We start from the raw sequence: 21,359 nt of genomic DNA on the forward strand, positions 1-21,359 counted from the left end.
GCCTGCTTGACCTCTTTTATTGGTCCGTGACTGTCTGCCTCTCCTTGTGGGCCTTCCAGACATAGTAATGGCCTGCAGGGAGATGTAGCTGCACAAAGCTGGGACATATATACTGATTATGCTGCAGCTAGCAGAATCAACTGTCTACCTGTAGTATTATTACTATGAGAACACCAGCAATTAGGGTAGCTTTAGGTGCACACTGAGCAGATGACACAGTACACCTACTGTAATTACTGCAGCTGCCTGCGGTATAGGATCAGCAGAATACCAGCAATTGGGGTAGCTTTAGGTGCACACTGTGCAGATGACACAGTACACCGACTGTAATTACTGCAGGTGCCTGCCTGTGGTATAGGATCAGCAGAACACCAGCAATTGGGGTAGCTTTAGGTGCACACTGAGCAGATGACACAATACACCAACTGTAATTACTGGAGCTGCCTGCGGTATAGGATCAGCAGAACACCAGCAATTGGGGTAGCTTTAGGTGCAAACTGTGAAGATGGCACAGTACACCGACTGTAATTGCTACAGCTGCCTGCAGATAGAATCAGCAGAACACCAGAAATTGGGGTAGCTTTAGACGTACACTGTGCAGGTGGCACAATACACCGACTGTAATTACTACAGCTGCCTGTGGTATAGGACCAGAAGAACACCAGCAATTGCGGTAGCTTTAGGTGCAAACTGTTCAGATGACACAGTACACTGACTGTAATTGCTACAGCTGCCGGGGATAGAATCAGCAGAACACCAGCAATTGGGGTAGCTTTAGGCGTACACTGTGCAGGTGGCACAATACATCGACTGTAACTGCTACAGCTGCCTGTGGTATTTGACCAGAAGAACACCAGCAATTAGGGTAGCTTTATGTGCACATTGAGCAGATGACACAGTACACCTACTGTAATTACTGCAGCTGCCTGCGGTATAGGATCAGCAGAATACCAGCAATTGGGGTAGCTTTAGGTGCACACTGTGCAGATGACACAGTACACCGACTGTAATTACTGCAGGTGCCTGCCTGTGGTATAGGATCAGCAGAACACCAGCAATTGGGGTAGCTTTAGGTGCACACTGAGCAGATGACACAATACACCAACTGTAATTACTGGAGCTGCCTGCGGTATAGGATCAGCAGAACACCAGCAATTGGGGTAGCTTTAGGTGCAAACTGTGAAGATGGCACAGTACACCGACTGTAATTGCTACAGCTGCCTGCAGATAGAATCAGTAGAACACTAGCAATTGGGGTAGCTTTAGACGTACACTGTGCAGGTGGCACAAAAACACAGACTGTAATTACTACAGCTGCCTGTGGTATTTGACCAGAAGAACACCAGCAATTGGGGTAGCTTCAGGTGTACACTGTGTAGGTGGCACAATACACAGACTGTAACTGCTACAGCTAACTGGGGTATAGGACCAGAAGAACACCAGCAATTGGGTTAGCTTCAGGTGTACACTGTGCAGGTGGCACAATACACGACTGTAACTGCTACAGCTGCCTGTGGTATAGGACCAGAAGAACACCAGCAATTGGGGTAGCTTCAGGTGTACACTGTGCAGGTGGCACAATACACCGACTGTAATTGCAATAGCTTAAAAGGAAATTCGGACACTGTCTCTTCGTCTATCTCTCTCTTAGCAACGCAACACACTACGCCAAAAAGGATATTGGGGAACTGGAGAAGGTGCAGAGAAGGGCAACCAAACTGATAAGAGGCATGGAGCAACTCAGCTATGAGGAAAGATTAGAGGAACTGAATTTATTCACTCTTGATAAGAGGAGATTAAGGGGGGATTTGATCAACATGTACAAATATATAAGGGGTCCATATAGGGAACTTGGTGTCGAGTTATTCACTTTAAAGTCAACAAAGAGGACAAGGGGGCACTCTTTACGTCTAGAGGAGAAGAGATTTCATCTCCAAATACGGAAAGGTTTCTTCACAGTAAGAGCTGTGAAAATGTGGAATAGACTCCCTGCAGAGGTGGTTATGGCCAGCTCAGTGGATTGCTTTAAGAAAGGCCTGGATTATTTCCTAAGTGTACGTAATATAACTGGGTACTAAAATTTATAGGTAAAGTTGATCCGGGGAAAATCCGATTGCCTCTCGGGGGATCAGGAAGGAATTTTTTCCCCTGCTTTAGCAAATTGGATCATGCTCTGCTGGGGTTTTTTGCCTTCCTCTGGATCAACTGTGGGTATAGAATTGGGTATATGGGCTGGTATATGTATGTGTGTATGTATGTGTATGTATATGTATATATATATGTATGTGTATATATATATACAGTGGTGTGAAAAAGTGTTTGCCCCCTTCCTCATTTCCTGTTCCTTTTCATGTTTGTCACACTTAAGTGTTTCGCAACATCAAACCAATTTAAACAATAGTCAAGGACAACACAAGTAAACACAAAATGCAATTTGTAAATGAAGCTGTTTATTATTAAAGGTGAAAAAAAATCCAAACCATCATGGCCCTGTGTGAAAAAGTGATTGCCCCCCTTGTTAAAACATACTATAACTGTGGTTGTCCACACCTGAGTTCAATTTCTCTAGCCACACCCAGGCCTGATTATTGCCACACCTGTTCACAATCAAGGCATCACTTAAATAGGAGCTGCTTGACACAGTAAGGTCCCCCAGAAGATCCTTAAAAGCTACACCATCATGCCGAGACCCAAAGAAATTCAGGAACAATTGAGAAAGAAAGTAATTGAGATCTATCAGTCTGGAAAGGGTTATAAAGCCATTTCCAAAGCTTTGGGAATCCAGCGAACCACAGTGAGAGCCATTATCCACAAATGGCGAAGACATGGAACAGTGATAAACCTTCCCAGGAGTGGCCGGCCGCCCAAAATTACCCCAAGAGCGCAGCGACAACTCATCCAAGAGGTCACAAAAGACCCCACAACAATGTCCAAGGAACTGCAGGCCTCACTTGCCTCAGTTAAGGTCAGCGTTCATGCCTCCACCATCAGGAAAAGACTGGGCAAAAATGGCCTGCATGGCAGAGTTCCAAGGAGAAAACCACTGCTGAGCAAAAAGAACATCAAAGCTCGTCTCAATTTCTCCACAACACATCTTGATGATCCCCAAGACTTTTGGGACAACATTCTGTGGACCGATGAGACAAAAGTGGAACTCTTTGGAAGGTGTGTGTCCAAGTATATCTGGCATAGAAGGAACACTGCATTTCAGAAAAAGAACATTATACCAACAGTAAAATATGGTGGTGGTAGTGTGATGGTCTGGGGCTGTTTTGCTGCTTCAGGACCTGGAAGACTTGCCGTGATAAAAGGAACTATGAATTCTGCAGTCTACCAAGAGATCCTGAAGGAGAATGTCCGACCATCTGTTCGTGTACTCAAGCTGAAACGAACTTGGGTTCTGCAGCAGGACAATGATCCTAAACACACCAGCAAGTCCACCACCGAATGGCTGAAGAAAAACAAAATGAAGACTTTGGAGTGGCCTAGCCAAAGTCCTGACCTGAATCCTATTGAGATGTTGTGGTATGACCTTAAAAAGGCCATTCATGCTCGAAAACCCTCTAATGTAACTGAATTAGGACAATTCTGCAAAGATGAGTGGGCCAAAATTCCTCCAGGACGCTGTAAAAGCCTCATTGCACGTTATCGCAAATGCTTGGTTGCAGTTGTTGCTGCTAAGGGTGGCCCAACCAGTTATTAGGTTTAGGGGGCAATCACTTTTTCACACAGGGCCATGATGGTTTGGATTTTTTTTTCACCTTTAATAATAAACACCTTCATTTACAAATTGCATTTTGTGTTTTACTTGTGTTGTCCTTGACTATTGTTTAAATTGGTTTGATGTTCCGAAACACTTAAGTGTGACAAACATGCAAAGGAACAGGAAATGAGGAAGGGGGCAAACACTTTTTCACACCACTTTATATGTATGTATATGTGTATATATATATATATATATATATATGTGTATGTATAGTATATATTTTTTTTTTGGTTGAACTGGATGGACTTTTTCAACCTGACTAACTATGTAACTATGTAACTATGTATGCAAGGCCGCCGCGCAGGCAGCCTTATATAGTGTGGGGCGTGTACTAAACCCCCTTCGTTGATGGAGCTGCGATTGGCCAAGCATGCGTGTCTTAGTGCATGCTTGGCCAATCATCAGCCAGCAATGCACTGCAATGCAGCTGTGAATTATGAGTCGTGAGCGGCACTCGAATTTGACACGAACAGCCCATAATGTTCGGATTTCGCCAAACATGGGTTCGACTGGAATGCTCAGCTCATCCCTACTCCCCACTTACCAGACCCCAGATTTAGCACAACACAGAAGTAGGAAAACTTCTGCATCCCCAGTCTCCGTTGGCCGTGTCATATGATACCCCGAGGAGGAGTCTAGGAGTTCCTTCAACTGTGCACTGTCAATTGCCGGTATCTGAGACCTCACAGTAATTTCAAGCTTTTCAGGGGGACCCCTTATTAAACTGATGGGATGGGGCACAATAGAAGGTGGGCTGGCTGCTGCACTCCAAAACTTTGCTTTCTTTTACTGTGCTGATGCTAAACAGCTTATCTAAAGCTCAAGTAGCATGTGAAGAAATATTAAAAAATTTGATCTTAAAGAAAAAAAAAAGTGGCTAACTTATTTTCTCAGTAAAGAGAAAATATTCATCCTCTAAGAAGTGGGGGGGTCTATTTACGGGCCTGGTCACTGTTTTATTTTTTATTTTTTGGTTGATAGTCTAAGTTGGTGAAGTAAATGTAGAAAAATATATACCCAAAATAATTTTTCAGAAATAAAAAACGAATAATTGACATGTGCATATGTATTCACCCCCTTTGTTATGAAGCCCATGAAAAGCTCTGGTGCAACCAATTACCTTCAGAAGTCATATAATTAATCACATAATTAGTGAAATTATGTCCACCTGTGTGCAATTTAAGTGATACATGATCTGTCATTACATATAAACTATGATGATCTTGCGAGCTACCTGTTTTAAAAGTGACAAAATATATAGAAAACAAAATATAATAGACAAGTAATAATGAATTAACGACAGCTGCTAGCACTGATCACGTCCCATAAAGTCGTGTAAAAACAATTTCCTGACAGACTCCATGGCAGCCTACGTATGGGTTAATCCCGCCCCCTCATACCTCATAGGACCCTTCTCCCATAAATCTTTGCTCTGGGCCAGAGGCTGTGTTCCTTTTTTTGTCCTCCTCCTAGGACCAAGATGAAGTCTTACCTTTTCATGAAGTTTTCTGTAATCCAGGCCTGGCGGTGTGCACGGCCATATGTTGGTGGTTAGCGGTGATCCTCTCTGGAGTCCAGTAATCCTAGCTATTAGCAGGTGGACATGGGCGATATGATGCAATACCATGTATAGCTTACTAACCTGGCCACTGGCAGGCAAGCGGTAATATGGCCAAGCGTCCCAGCTATTAGCGGGAGGCCTTGTAAACGCCCGATCGCGCGGTGGGTCGAGCGAACAGCTCCCCAGTCCCAGGTTCTGGTTCGGATCATGCCGTGGTGGTGGTAACGTACAAAGATATTCATTTCATATGGCAGCCGTATCTCTGTGTTTTGTGTGTCTCCTTATTTTCTATCAAGCTCCAGTGAGTGGCCATGGCGACTGGAGCACAGCTGCGTTCCAGCTCGCCGTTTCAGGAAGTCGCAGGACCTGTCTGCGCATGCACAAGCCGCAAATTAAGATTCTGTGCTTGGTTTGTGCAGGCATGGTTTCACCAAAATGGCAGCGGCGGTCGCGTAAGCGATTGGTCAGCACCAGGTGGCGACGTTTTTCCAGTGCAGGCGTGCTGTGGGGAGGTCACATCATTCATGGCGGCAGATTTAAATAGTTGTCAAAGCAGCTATTCCTTGGGATGACTGGCAGGCTTATATGGAGGTTTGCCCAGGCACTAGGGTTGCCACCTCATCCCTTTAAAACCGAACACATATTAATTACACAGTTTCTGTGACTGATTAAGGTTGATAATTAAAATCACTTGGTGCCTTATCTGCATGAAATTAGCCTCAGAACCTGTGTAATTCATATGTGTTTGGGTTTGAAGGGATGAGGCGGCAACTATACCAGGCACTGGTCTCTGGTTTACAAGGTAAATCGTTTGCTGCATGCTCCCTAGGTACTGGCTGCTGCCTACATTTGTTATGTGCTCTTATGTCTGTTGTCACTTCAGTTTCTCATAAGGCTTTAATGGTTCATTTTTGTTTCAAACTGCCTTGCCATGGCTCTGTCACTGCCCTCCTGTGGCCAACCCTTGCACTGCAGGTAGAATTATTTCTGCCTGTGATGCTTGGGCTCACTCATTCAGGAGCTCTTATCCCTTTTTCTTTCACTCAGCCCTTCTAGGTCTGAACACCAAAGCATGGCAAAGACTGTCCTAGGTCTCAAAGTCGTCACTCCTCTTCAAGCTCCAGACGTCATAGATCTCCCTTTAGATCTAGGCACCACAGAGAGGAATCTAAAACCACCTCTGGGTGACACTCTCACCGTCACTCCAGCCGCTCTGTGAGGAAAGCCTGCTGGGTATGCGGGGCCCAGGTTGCTAAAGGCAAATCGCTCTGCGAGCAATGCTTTTCTAAAGCCGCAAGAGAGAGAGGGTGGAGACCATCAAGTGGAAGCACTGGTCAGAAAGGTGGTCAGTAAGACCCTGAGTAATGCGGATTCTGGTCATACCCATAACCCTGCTGGCGACACTATGTCAGTCCCTATTAGGGATGATTTAGAGGCTCCAGGCCCTTCACAGCCAAACCATCCCTCAATTGAAGCCTCAGACCGTGAGGTGGAGGTAGATGACCCTGGTGTATGTTTTGAATTTGCCCTAGTACCACAGCTGGTCATGGCTGCCAAAGAAGCTTTGAGATGGGACGAGCCAGTGGAGGCACCCTCCAAACAGAGGAAATATTTTAAACACCTCGAAAAAGACGCCCCAATTTCCCCCTTTTGGGTGTACTTGGCACTATAATTACTGATGAATTTGGTGGTGTTGAAAGGAAGAATTGCCTGTTAACTAAGGTATCAAAAATGTATCCATTTAAAAGCAAGGTTTTAAAACACCTGGAGTCGGCTCCTCTCATTGATGCAGCCCTATTGAGCTTGGTGAGGCACGTCACACTTCCATTGGAAGATACTATTTCCTTTAAGGATGGCCTGGAGAGGAAAATTGATACCAACCTCAAGCGGATGTACATTACAGCAGGTATGACCTGCAAACCAGCTCTAGCTCTCGCAGCTCTTTCTAAAGAGTTGAAAGTCTGGATGGACGACGTAGATGCTTCCCTGAAGAGCAGGAGAAGTGGCCAGGAGCTCACCTATTCATGAGCTAAGGTTGGCGGTGGCTTTTCTGGGTGAGGCTTCCCTAGACATAATTCGCCTGGTGGCTTGGATCATGCTGTCATCTGTCACAGCTAGGCGTGCCTTGTGGCCAGAAAAGAACACAGCTCAGGCAAGGTTCAGATAGAGCAAGGGACGCTCACCGCTATAGGCCTGGCCAGGAGTTCAGGAAGACCTGGGGAAAATAAACAAATAAATAAATAAAAAACAGCCTTCAGGCCAGACGTTTTTAAAGGGGCATCTTCCGGTGGACAAGTAGCCCCTAAGTCTTTATGATATTGTACCTGCCCAGACAGAGCAAGTCGGCATGCTTGCCTCTCTCGGAAGAGATAAAGCTCATTCTCCTGTCCTATGCAGAATCCCTTGTGGCTCAAGGCGCTGCAGTTCCAGTTCCAGCCGAGTAAAAGTTTTAGGGGGTCTACTCGCCCCTCTTCATGGTGTAGAAAAATATATATAATATAATAAATAGACAGCTCCTGGAGGCCAGTTATAGACGTAACCCACTTGAATGCTTTCATCAAGAAGAAGTTTAAGATGGAGACACTACCCACGATCAGTCACGCAATCCAACCAAGCAATTGGCTTGTGTCTATAGACCTGAAGGATGCCTACTTCCATGTTCCGATTAGCGTCAGAATTCCAGAAATACCTTCACTTTGCTATCGAGAAAATCCATCTGTCCCCTTCGGGCTTATGACATCGCCTTGTGTGTTTTGAAAACTATTGTTGGCTGTCTTGGCTCTGATCAGGTCCAGAGGTATCCCTCAGTATAACTATCTAGATGACCTGTTATCTCGGGACAGGGAGCAGTTGCTGATCCCTGGTCATCTCCACTCTACTAGAGTTCAGTTGGCCTCTGAATTTGGAAAAGAGCCATCTAGATCCTACGCAGTCCCTGGTTTTCCTTGGGGCACACTTCAACACTATCAAGAGCACCATCTCGTTACCCCTGGAAAAATTCCAGTAACCTGGGACAGAGTTTGGCTTGCAATGTCATCCTCTCATCTCCGAGCCTCTCAATGTCTAAAGATCGTCGGCACCATGGTGGCAACAACACCCATGGTAAAGTGGGCTCAGTAGAAAAAGTGGCCCTTTCAGAAGGGCTTCCTCCAGCAGTGGAACCCAGGGCTTCGGGATCACGCTATCCGAATAACCTCATCCATGCGGGAGAGCCTTCCTTGGTGGCTACAACCGAGGAACCTTCCTCAATTGTCATTCAATCGCACCTTTGTCTTGGGTCACCATCACTATAGATGCCAGCAACAGGGACTGGGGCACTCTCTGCCTGACAGAAGTAGCCCAAGGCATATGGAATTTTCCCTCACAGCATAGTCTCCAATGTTCTGGACCTCTGGGCAGCTTTCTGTGCTCTGCAGTCCTTTTACCACTTAACAGCAGGAGCCTCAGTCCTCCTAAGACTAGACAACATGACGGCAGTTGCATACATCAAGACTCAGTCTTTCCCTGTCAAAGGGAGTAGAGCCCATCATGATTTGGGCCCAGAAAAACCTGGCCGACCTGACAGCTATCTCCCTGGTGTCCAGAATGTTTAGGCAGATTTTCTGTCAAGAGTTTCCCTGGACAACTAGTGGACTTTCCCCTCCGAAGTCTTCAGGTGGGCCCGGGACTCCTGTTCCTGGGAGTCATTCCGGAAGTAGACATGTTTGTCTCCCCATGCAATTTCAGACTAGAGGGATACTACACAATGTCTCGGTGTCCCCAGGCTTTCAGATAGATGCTCTGACAGACCATTGGCGGTTCCACAGGGCCTATGCCTTTTCCCCGGTTCCTGTCGTCATTCTCTGGTTTCTGTTGAGGCTCAGGATGGAAGAAGTGGAGATAGTCCTGTACTTTGCAGACAGGCCATGGTTTTCAAAACTGATGCAACTCCGACCTAGTTCCTCTACCCTCCAGACCAGATGTCCTATCGCAAGGGGCAATTCTACATCTATGCCCAGACCATCTACATCTGATCTGGTTCTTGAGAGGGGAAGGTTGGAGGCCCTAGGCTATCCAAGTAGGGCCATCTCCACATTATTAATTGCCAGAAGAGCAGACACCAACCGGATCTACCAGAGGATTTGGAAAAGTATGCAGACTACATCTCTTCTACTGCAGTTTCTTACAATAACCCAAAGATACATGATATCCTGGGATTCCTACAATCGGGCTTGGATCTCTCATTGTCAGTCAGCTCGCTGCAAGTCCAAGTGTCTGCAATTTCTGCCTTTTTATAGGTGTTTCCTGGGTTAGACAACCTCTCACTCAGTAGTTTTTAAGAGGAGCAATAAGGCTCAGACCTCAGAAAAAGCCAAGATTCTCTAATTGGCTTGTCCTGTTTTTTTTTTTCTCAGGTAGAGAGTTGGGGCATGAAGATCAATCCTCTATCAAATGAATCTCTCTAAAAGTTGCTTTGTTGGTGGCTGTAACATTGGCCAAGAGGATCTCTGAGATCAGCTCTCTGGGATTTCTTTTCTTTTCTTTCTTTCTTTTTTCCTGATCGGGTAGTTTTAATTCCTATGTTCGGTTAAACCCCAAAGTGGCATCTGTGTTTCATGACAATTAGGAGATTGCTCTTCCAACATTCAGATCTACCAAGGATTCCAGTGTTTATCCCTTAGATGTTGGAAGAGCTCTGAGTCAGTATCTTGAGGCTACAGCTTCTTTCCGTCAGACTGACCACCTGTTCGTTCTTTTCATGGGAAGAATAAGGGAATGCGTGCCACTTCCAGATCTATCGCAGCATGGATTGTTCAGGCCATTTAGTGGGTTTACAAAGCCAAAGGCTTGGCGCCTCCAGAAGCGGTGACTGCTCACTCAACTAGAAGTGTGTCTTCTTCATGGGCGGCGTCGCGTCACGTGGCTCCAGAAGTTATTTGCAAGGCGGCCTTGTGGATTTCAATTAACACTTTCATGGCACACTACTGCATAAAGCCAGCCTTGTTATCTTCTCTTAAGTTTGGTTTACGTATCTTGTCTGTTAGTGCCAATTAAACCTTTTCTTTTGTCCAGCACTCTGCCCACCCGGGTGTGTATGGCTAGTTATTTCCCATACGTAGGCTGCCATGGAGTCTGTCAGGAAAGCGGAAAATTTATATCAAATACTTACCGTAATTTTCCTTTCCTGATGGACTCCATGGCAGCAGGAGTTCCCTCCCAGTGGCTGGAGTAGGCTAAATTATGGAACAGAGCCTCTGGCCCAGAGCAAAGATTTATGGGAGAAGGGTCCTATGAGGTATGAGGAGGCGGGATTAACCCATACGTAGGCTGCCATGGAGTCCATCAGGAAAGGAAAATTACGGTAAGTATTTGATATACATTTTCCGTTATAAATAGAAAATCACTATGCTTTCTGCTAACATTAGTTCCAACAAATACTTTTAAAGTGCCAACTTATCAATATTGATAAAACTAATAATAATAAAACTGTGATAAACCGACAAAAATTATAATATATTCCAAAACTGTATATAGAATTTTTTGATTGCTGTGATGATAATTTCTGTGTTAAGTGTCACATTCCACAGACAAAATAAAAGTAATAATCAAACACATAAGAGTTAAATATATGATGCCACAAACGTGAATCATTAAGTGCTATAGTGCATATAACAGTGACGTTCTAATCAAACACAGATCAGTCCAACATAATCGGTATATAGTTCTTATTATAACGGTGGCTTCATGAAATCATGAAAATAAAATGTTGCGTTGTGTACACACTCAGGTGCTCCCCACCCTCAGGCAATGGCTGCACACCTTGGAGTATGTGACTTCGCAATTAAGTTCAACCAAAGCAAAATAGTGTCACAAGTGTCTGATGTGTTCGCCATATTGTTGCAGTCACAATCAAAATCGCAGATCGCCGCCATTACTACTAAAAAACAAACTAATAATAAAAATGGCATAAATCTATACCCTATTTTGTAGACGCTATAACTTTTGCACAAACCAATTAATATACGATAATTGCAATTTTTTTTATATATTTTTTTTTTTACCAAAAATATGTAGAAGAGTACATATTGGCCTAAACTGAGGAAAAAACTGTTTTTTTTTAACCACTTGCCGCCCGCCCTATTACAAAAAGACGGTGGCAAAGTGGTTTGATAATCCTGACCGGACGTCATATGACGTCCTCAGGATTATGAGCCGCTGCGCGCCCCCGGGGGCGCGCATCGCGGCGATCGTTGTTGCGGGGTGTCAGTCTGACACCCGGCAACTACGATCTCGGTAAATAGTCTCCGACGGAGACTCTTTACCACGTGATCAGCCGTGTCCAATCACGGCTGATCACAGTGTAAATGGGAAGAGCCGGTGATCGGCTTTTCCTCACTCACGTCAGACGCGAGTAGAGGAGAGCCGATCGGCTGCTCCTCTGACAGGGGGGGTCTGTGCTGATCGATTATCAGCACAGCCCCCCCGAGGATGCCCACACTGGACCACCAGGGACACCACCAGGGAAAAGGTAATCCTCCCTAGACCACCAGGGATGCCAATGGTCAGCACAATGGATGCCAATCAGTGCCCATAATGGATGCCAATCAGTGCCCACAATGGGCATCACTGATTGGCATGCATTATTGTTTGGCACTGATTGGCATCCATTAGTACAGGATAACACCAATGCCGCCTATGAGTGCCCACCTGTGCCGCCTATGAGTGCCCACCTGTGCCGCCTATGAGTGCCCACCTGTGCCGCCTATGAGTGCCCACCTGTGCCGCCTATGAGTGCCCACCTGTGCCGCCTATGAGTGCCCACCCATGCCCATCTGTGCCGCCTATCCATGCCCATCCATGCCCATCTGTGCCGCCCATCCATGCCCATCTGTGCCGCCCATCCATGCCAATCCGTGCCACCTATCAGTGTCCATCCGTGCCGCCTATCAGTGTCCATCAATGCCACCTCATCAGTGCCACTTCATTGGTGCCCATCAGTGCCGCCTTATCAGTGCCCATCAGTGTAGCCCCATCAGTGCCCATCAGTGAAGGAGAAAACTTACTTATTTACAAAGTTTTGAAACTGAAACAAAAAAAAAACATTTTTTTTAAAAAAAAAATCGGTATTTTTTTATTTGTAGCGCAAAAAATAAAAACCATAGAGGTGATCAAATACCACCAAAAGAAAGCTCTATTTGTGGGGAAAAAAATGATAAAAATTTCATTTGGGTACAGTGTAGCATGACCGCGCAATTGTCATTCAAAGTGCGACAGCGCTGAAAGCTCAAAATTGGTCTGGGCAGGAAGGTGTTTAAGTGCCCTGTATTGAAGTGGTTAATATATTTTTGGGGGATATTTATTATAGCAAAAAATATTGCTTTTTTTTTCAAAATCTACGCCCTTTTGTTTATAGCACAAAAAATAAAAACCACAGAGGTGATCAAATACCACCAAAAGAAATCTCTATTTGTGGGAAAAAAAGGACATCAATTTTGTGTTGGTGTAACATCGCACAATAGTGCAATTGTCAGTTAAAGCGGCGCAGTGCCGAATCGCAAAAAGTGCTCTGGTCAGGAAGGGAGTAAATTCTTCTTCCGGGGCTGAAGTGGTTAAATGATGCAAATCCTCAAACAATTCATGTTAATTCCACTGTATTTCTATAGTCCCTTTTGTTTCATTAGACACAATGGCTTATTTCTGTGTACAGACAACAGGTTTGCTTTCAACCAATTCTTTCCAGCCCCCAAAAGATTCTAGTCTTTGATAGTTAGAACCCCTTTCAGATATGTATTGTTTTTCATGTTCCTGTTGTGAGATTGCTCTTGTGTCCTGGGGCACATTGGTAAGTGAGAAGAAATCTCTCCAGTTTTAGCTATGAACAGTTGCCATTGAAACTGGTGTCTTTGTCAGGAGATTTTACCTTACTTTCTATAAAATAGAAAAACCACTAATTGTGGAATTTTTAAGGCAACCAGAGTCAATATATGAAAAATATACTTATTGTATAAAAAATTAATATATATATATATATATATATATATATATACAATTCATAATTCATAGTAAATTCATAGAAACATCCAATACACAATTCTAAATGTTAAAAACATTTGAGAAAGTGATACTATCCGCTATAAGATCCAGGGACCCCCAGAACAGCTGATGGTGACGGACAAATCCAACGCGCTTCGATAGTAATTATCATTACAAACTTCATCAGGGATATTGTACCACTATCTAAGATAGTTCAAAAAGAATTCATTTAGTGCATATGGTATTTGAAATTTTCCCAAATAGATCATATTTCATATACAATAATACAGCTCTTAATAGTATACAAAAAGACTTCCTCAAATAATTATCAAATGGCAGATATATTCCCCATGATGCCCAAACGGGAGAACTGGTCTTGACAAGTACAATGGAACCTGTGCCCCTAATATATCCCATATAGGAAGGCCGGATAAAATATATCCAAAAAAGGAGCTTAAATCCCAAGTTTTCCGGGTACTATATAAAAAAATGTATTAGATTTTGTTATTGTTATTATAAGGAGGCTAAGGGACATAAGGATAAGTAAATATATATGTACACAACAAAAGCTTATCCTGTATCAAAAAACTCCGGTCTCCAAAATAATCACCATACAAAAATCCCCCGTTAGGTACTCCTACAACTCTCCAGTTGAGGAGGAGGAATAGCCCGATTTGCCGTCCTTGGCATTCTTTTAAAAAGATGTTCCGAGCTTCATAGCGACACCCTGCCCAATGTGTGATAACGGGGCACGTAACAACTTGCCGCATCATCATCGGCAGCTGGCGGAAATGCTTAGCAGCTTGCCTGACCGCCATAGGCAACCCAGACGAGATGCGTGATGATGCGGCACGTATCAGCACACCGCGCCATGAAAACACCGCCTAACCACCAATAGGCACCACTCAGCGCACCGCGTCATCATGAAGACACCGCGGGACTATCCTAGAGCGCGTCCGGACGCAAAAAATGTTCCCAATGTGACGCAAGAAACCTGTCCCCAGGATATACATATCCATGAAAACAGGAAAAGTAGTCACATAGGATGAAAAAATTGCTGGTACCACCAAGAAGAAATGGAAATGCCAGTGGGAATATATCGCTACCGAGGATGACCCCGGATAACCAAGGACAACCTCAGTGCGAAGCCACCACAGATCATGTAACATCCCCAAAAAAATAAAAAAGGGGGGGAGAAGGGGGGCTGGTAAGCCATATGGCAGTCCGTCCCTAGATAGTATAGGGGACTACTGCCATGTGGCCATATTGGATGAAAAATATTGTTGTTGGAGAAAATACACATATATGTGGGGCGTCAAAAGAACCAACAAAAAAATTGCGCTAATTGCGATATGCCAATCGAATCAAAGTCTCAAATGGATAATGGTTGGGTCCAAGGACAAAAACCACCGACACAGACTGTCTCTGGGGGCGAAACAGATCACATCCTGGAGAAAAAAACAGGCCCCAGCACGTACTAGAGGCGCTGGGGCCTTTCTGTGTCGGGTATGGATACATGGGGCTGGTACATGTTTCTTGTCAATCATCACGTCCCCCTTTAAATAAAGGGGGGGATGCGAGGAAGAAATTCTTTCCAATTGAACACCAAATGGGAAATGTCAATCTGCCATACATACCAGATCTCAATTTAAGCACTGAAGTATATTTGTCCCTTCTTACAGATTAATCTGATTTGAAGTCGCTAAAAACTAAAAAGGAGAAACATAGAATATAAAGTAATCTGGTAAACCCTATATATGTTTTGCTTGTTGTAATCAAAAAACATTCTCTCACCTAACTCAATCCCATGGTGGTCCCACAGTTATTGGAGGTATAAAGATAGAAAATGGGAGGGAACCCAAATGATATGATATCAGATTTAATGAGAAACCAAAAACGAAGAAATCTCAAGTTCAGACCACTTATCAAAGAGTAAATCAGCCCTGGACATTTATCTGTTTTGCCTGTTTTGCCAGAGCTAAAACCTTCAAGGAACGGTCTGAAACTTTCTATCTCATTAAGACCATGGGGGTCGAGGCCTTAAGATTTCTTATCTATTGCATTTCGCACTGGAGCTAAATTTTTTCCAATCTCCCCTCTAATAGGTAAATGTATCCTATCAAGCACCGTAAAATTGACCTGGGGAAGTTTATAGTTGTGCCTTCTGGCAACACGTCTGCCCAGTGGCAGATATAAATTGCCTATGCGCATACCATGCATGTGTTTTAAAACTTGTTTCCCCAGTTCTTGTTTAGTTACCTTACTTTCTATACTGATGACAGCAACAAGCAGGACAAAACATGAGGTCATTTCTGTAGCAGCATTACAGACAGGCATACAAATCTCTCTATCCCTTACGGACTACCCAAAACTAGAACGCAAGTTTTGGCTGAAGTACTACTTTAAGAGGACAGTTCCCATTCACATTGTCTATTAGGAGTCATCATCTTTTTTATGTTTTTCACTTGTGCCTGTTAAACACTTGCTGTCTTCTACAGGCTCGTCAAAGAGAAAGAATGAATGATGAGCACAACAAGCGCCTGTCAGAGACAGTCGATAAACTCCTGTCTGAATCAAATGAGAGGTTGCAGCTGCATCTTAAGGAGAGAATGGGTGCCCTGGAAGAGAAGGTACGTGTTTGGTCAACTAAGTGACTGTTCATTGTCGAAACTGTTTGTTTTCTAGGCCAGAACAGTTTGCGCATAACTTAGACAATTAAATTTTTGAGTGACAGAAGCTGCCAAGTGTGTTAGCTTCTTAGAGATCAATTCTCGAAAATAGTTCTGATAAATACAACTTCAATGGCAGCATCTCTTCATAAATCATTAAATTATTTTAAACTATACTAAAGTATTTTAAACTATACTGGTTTGCTGAAGGCTTTTTTGTTATACTGAGCTGCTGTGAATATGAACATTGTGCTTGCAGTGGTATTGCTCTGAGCTGATGCGTGGGAGGAGGAGGTACTTAAGTGTGTTTATAGGAAGGAGAAAACTCAGGGTGGTAATATTCTGTAGTACTTCAATTAAAATGTTCTGGAAATTTTATAGATAGGCACAGGAGTGGACTGACAACTCATGGGGCCCCCAGGCAATAGAAGATCATTTGGCCCCCCTTGGTCCCCACACTCAAGCCAGGGGCCCGGGGCATATACATCTGTACACCCCCCTCCAATCACTTGTGGTGGCCCTGGTGTCTCAGCATCACTCACTGAGTCACCCGAAGCCGATAATAATACTTCTAATCGCGCGCTGCTCCCCGGCCGGCCCCTCCACTCTTCTCGTCCATCCCAGGTGTTGTCACGACACATACAGTACAAGCACCTGGGAGGGAAGGAGGAGTCGGTGGGGAGCAGAACGCCATTAGCAGTATTATAATCGGCATCTATTACAGCCGCTTCAAGTGGCCTCTCATGTGGCCGAGTCCGGGCCCCTAATGGCCTCAGGCCCTCGGGCGGCGCAGAGTGCCCGACTGGTCAGTCCGCCCCTGGATAGGCAACTCCTATCCTCATATTGATTAGTGGTTCCAAATGAAATAATAACAACTGCAGTAGGGGGCAGACACAACGATACACTCTGCATCTTTGCAATTAACTGTTCTGTTTATTCAGTGCAATTGAAGTTTTTTATACACATGATTACACAGGTATCACATTAAGATTATATTTACAGTTATTATTGTACTGGTAACAAGGGGTGCAACACACGCAGGCTAAGTTCTAATCCGGACTCAAAAGAATGCAATATGTAATCAAAACATTATTAGCGCCATGTGTACAGCGAGTGCGGCATCCAATACATAGCCACAGATACAAAATTTAATACAATTATATACAGAATTTACCATTTCCTTTAACACAAAAGGTGGGGTAGTGTGACAGACTGCTGAATTATATATTTTGAAATATGTTGTAAACCTGCCTATGTTGTCACCTACATGGGTAAGATGTCAAGGGCCACTGCACAACATTAGATCTCTTTGGTAGATAAAAGAGATCTAAGACAGAAATTGTATTTGTGTGTAGCGCATTCCTGTAGGACCTGCTGGTGAATAGTAATCCCCCACCCTGCACAGGCAGACACACCAAGTTTCCACAGGCTCGCTTGAGACAGGAGAACAGTCCAACAACTTTTTTCTTTTTTTATTATTTAGGGGTTAATAAACTTGGATGGGGATAGGGGCATTATGAGATGCCCACTTTACTGGAACAAAAGTCTCTTCAGGGACACTAACTATATACACTCTCTGTATGTACTTCAGCCCCAGAAGATTTTCCTCTTTAATGACCAGGCCATTTTTTGCAATTCTGCACTGTGTCACTTTATTTTTACTTTTTGCTATAATAAATATCACCCCCAAAAAATTTAAAAACAAATTTCTTCATCAGTTTAGGCCAATATGTATTCTTCTACATATTTTTGGTAAAAAATCGCAATAAGCGTATATTGGTTTGCACAAAAGTTATAGTGTCTAAAAAATAGGGATAGATTTATGGAATTTTTATTATTCATTTATTTTTTTACTAGTAATGACGGTGATCGGTGATTTTTAGCGGGATTGCGGCAGACAAATCGGACACTTTTGACACTTTTTTGGGACAGTGACATTTATACAGTGATCAATGCTATAAAAATGCACTGATTACTGTATAAATTACACTGGCAGGGAAGGGGTTAACACTAGGGGGCGATCAAGGGGTTAATGTGTTCCCTGGGAGGTGTTTCTAATTGTTGGGGAGGGGACTGTCTAGGAGTACAAAGAGATCACCATTCCTAATCACTAGGAACAGACGATCACTCTGTACTTCCCTGTCAGAACGGGGATCTGTTTATTTACATTGACAGATCCCCATTCTAGCTCACTGTGGACCAATCACAGATGGCCAGCGGACATCGCGGCCGCTGGCCACTTGCATCAGCTCTCCCACTGTGCAGTGGGCACACGCGCCTGCTATTGCTATTAAAAGGGACTAACGTACAGCTATGGCGATTCGCAAGAACGAGCTGACCTGCCGCAATATGATGTCGGCTGGTTGGCAAGCGATTAAGTGATCTGGCAAGGCACTCAGCCAGATCAAGTAACAGCCCTTTATAGGTAGTCCCAGTGTCCAGCTACATTCCTGTGGCTACTGATCCCAGCACCATCGCTTCAAGCACTGCCAGCCCAATGAGCTGTAGCTGCCCCTTTCCCTAGCCCTACTGGCTACTTCACACAGTCCTCCCAGACTGTCTTATTTACCAGCCACCTGGCTGTTTTCTCCCTGGAGATCTCCTGGAAGTACTTGCTGGCTCCTGCTGTCCTCACTTTTGCCCCTGTGCCTCTGGACAAGGACTCCTCTGTGTTTTTTCGAGAGGATCCCTCCAGCACCCAAGCCCCAGGCCCGAGGTAACCCCCCCGACTAGGAGGCTACCCCCTCAAGGGCCTCCAACCGCCTCCTCAGCATTCCATCTCTAGCTTCCAAACTCCACACTGCCCCTGCTGTCCTGACTGAGTATTTAAGAGAGCCTACCCCCTGCCACTCAACTTTGCTGGGGATACACCAGGCAACTCCACCTAACCTCTCTCCCTTTCTTCAGGAAACTTCTGTAAGGTTCCAGCAAGTAGGGGGAGGGACCAGAGGTGATGCTGATGAGTCATCCAGCCTCCCTGGATCATGCACCCTGACCCAGATTCAAAAACGCTTGGCTGCCAGCCAAGCCAAACAATTTACCTACACTAGAGCAAAACCTAGGTATAACCTAGCACTCTAGGAAAAATAAACAAGCAGGACAAAACTCTGGATAGCCGCACACTGAAAAAAGACTTGAAATCCCATCTTTAATTGAAACAATGTGGGTCACATCAAAACAAAATCAAAAATCCACAGCAAAAGGAATAACAGGGTACAGGAAAACTGATGCGTTTTGCACCGTAATCAGTGCTTACTCATAGCACTCTAGGAAGAATGCAGCAAGTGAAGGATCAGTGTAGTCAGAACACCTGACCTCTATACTTGTTACACGTGTGTGACGGTCATAAAAAATGTTTTGTTATGACATTCTTTCTTTCTGATTGAGTCAACTAATGTAGTTTGAAAGCATTTACAATTTCATCTAGACCTGCTATTTGAATGGAATCCCAGCTGTATTAAACCGGTTTAATTACAATATGTATGATTTTTCCCAAATGTAAACCAGATTCACAGTTAGAATTTGTCCATTGAAGAAACATTTCTATCCAGCTCCTTCTAATGTTCTTGTCACAACAATTGAAACTAATTATGAGTTTACCCTACTAATCAGAAAATCTAACAAATACTTTTTCAACAAAATTCTACTAGTGTATGGCCTACTTTAAAGCCAAAGGGTCTCTAGACAGCCAGGCAACTACCAGTTTATGGTACAGCTATAAGTTGATAACCTGATTTGTTTTTCAGAAGGCTTACTATTGAAACTGCAGTAAATTTCAGTCTTTCACTGGTTTTTATTACTGGTTGCTGCTGACTTGTAGCCATCTGACATTTCACTTAGATTTCCTGAGACATTATTGTCTCTCCATCTGATCTTTCTCTCTCAAGCTTGCATCTAAACCTTTCTCTTTTCTTGCATTTGCTTGCTTCTTTTATGCCAGAACACTCTCTCGGAAGAGATAGCTAACATGAAAAAACTTCAGGAGGAACTTCTTCTGAGCAAGGTGTGTATGAAAGAATACTTAGGCACAGCATATATCTGTAGCTAAACAAGTTGCCTTGAATATGTTCCAGCAATGCCATTACTTCCAAAATGTATAGAATTGCTATCTACAGGCAGGTGTTCGACTATTCGTTAAACACCCTTTTTACTGGCTTGAAGCATCTGTGTCTGAAATTTTTTGTAAGAGAAAAATTGCTCAGCATGCAACACAGATTGACTTGTAGGGTCACATTCAGTTTAGTGTATTGATTATTGTAATGAGAATTATGCAGTTGCTCTTCCCAGTAAAGGTCTCTAACATAATAATGCCTTTTAATTAATGTACTTAGATAAAGACAGCAGAACCTGAACTACCTTAAAAATAAAATACCTAATGTGAGAGACCTTCTCCTGTCTAGGATTCTAAGAAAACAAAACTTTGAATTGCCATGTGTTCTGGTGTGCTGAATTGGCGACCCTACAATTCATGGAGCCCCATAGCAGAACTTTAATGGAGTTCCCCAGCAACATCTCTTTGTGACACCTGGCAATGTCAGTTGCACAAATATCAAAATTAAGAACAAGCAGGAGAGTGGTTAATATAGTCTGTACACTGCTAGGGATCAGTGTTGTGTATAGAAGTTAAATAACTTCATTAAATTAACTTGAACCAGTGGAACGATGCTTATACAATACATGGCTGATCCCTCTGACAGCTAGATATTACTGTAGTAAACACCACTACTAGAGTGATCTCTCTCTAGCTTCCAGTTTCCATGCTGAGCTGGACAAGGTTCGTGTTAGAGTTGCCACCTCATCCCTTTAAAACAAAACGCATATTAATTACACAGGTTCTATAGTTGATTAAGATGGTAATTAAACTCACTTGGTGCCTTATCTGCATTAAATTAGCCTCAGAACCTGTGTAATTCATATGTGTTTGGATTTAAAGGGATGAGGTGGCAACACTATTCTTTGCTGAGGGGAACAGCTTCAACGCAGTTGTAGTGCATAGACAGCAGCTTTCTACCTCAATTTCTCTCTTTTATGCAGCTACAGTTGTCCAGGCACTGGGGGATAGGCAGGGGAAACCAAAAATTCTGTGTGGGGGTCATCAGCAGGTAGGACGCAAGTGATTGGCCCAGAACAGGGTCAGTATTGTATGATGTAGTAGTAATGGTAGTAACAACCTGTGACTCTGTGTAAAATAAGGCAGGATTGGTTCAACTGTTTTTCTTTGCAATTTTCTAGGCATTTTGCTAAAGTACCCCTGAAGAACCCAGGCAGCACCCTGGTTGAGATAGGCTGATCTAATGTCTACCTGGCAGTGCATGACAGGACAAGCAAAGGAAGATATCAGAGATTTGAA

At 43.8% G+C, this 21,359-nt stretch overlaps 1 protein-coding gene across 2 annotated transcripts in view; it reads left to right on the forward strand.

Annotated features, from left to right (window-relative positions):
• PPFIA3 (PPFI scaffold protein A3) overlaps positions 1-21,359 on the forward strand; it is a gene marked incomplete at its 3' end in the record, with an annotated part of 942,579 nt that overhangs the window by 749,568 nt on the left and 171,652 nt on the right. For both annotated transcript variants that reach the window (XM_077467171.1, XM_077467170.1), the window contains 2 exon segments: positions 15,839-15,970; positions 19,950-20,012. In XM_077467171.1, the coding sequence (XP_077323297.1) occupies positions 15,839-15,970; positions 19,950-20,012 (195 nt within the window).

The sequence above is a fragment of the Lithobates pipiens genome, unplaced genomic scaffold (assembly GCF_037356315.1).
Source record: "Lithobates pipiens isolate NorthernLeopardFrog02 unplaced genomic scaffold, aLitPip1_a1.2 Scaffold_48, whole genome shotgun sequence".
Classification (NCBI taxonomy): domain Eukaryota; kingdom Metazoa; phylum Chordata; class Amphibia; order Anura; family Ranidae; genus Lithobates; species Lithobates pipiens.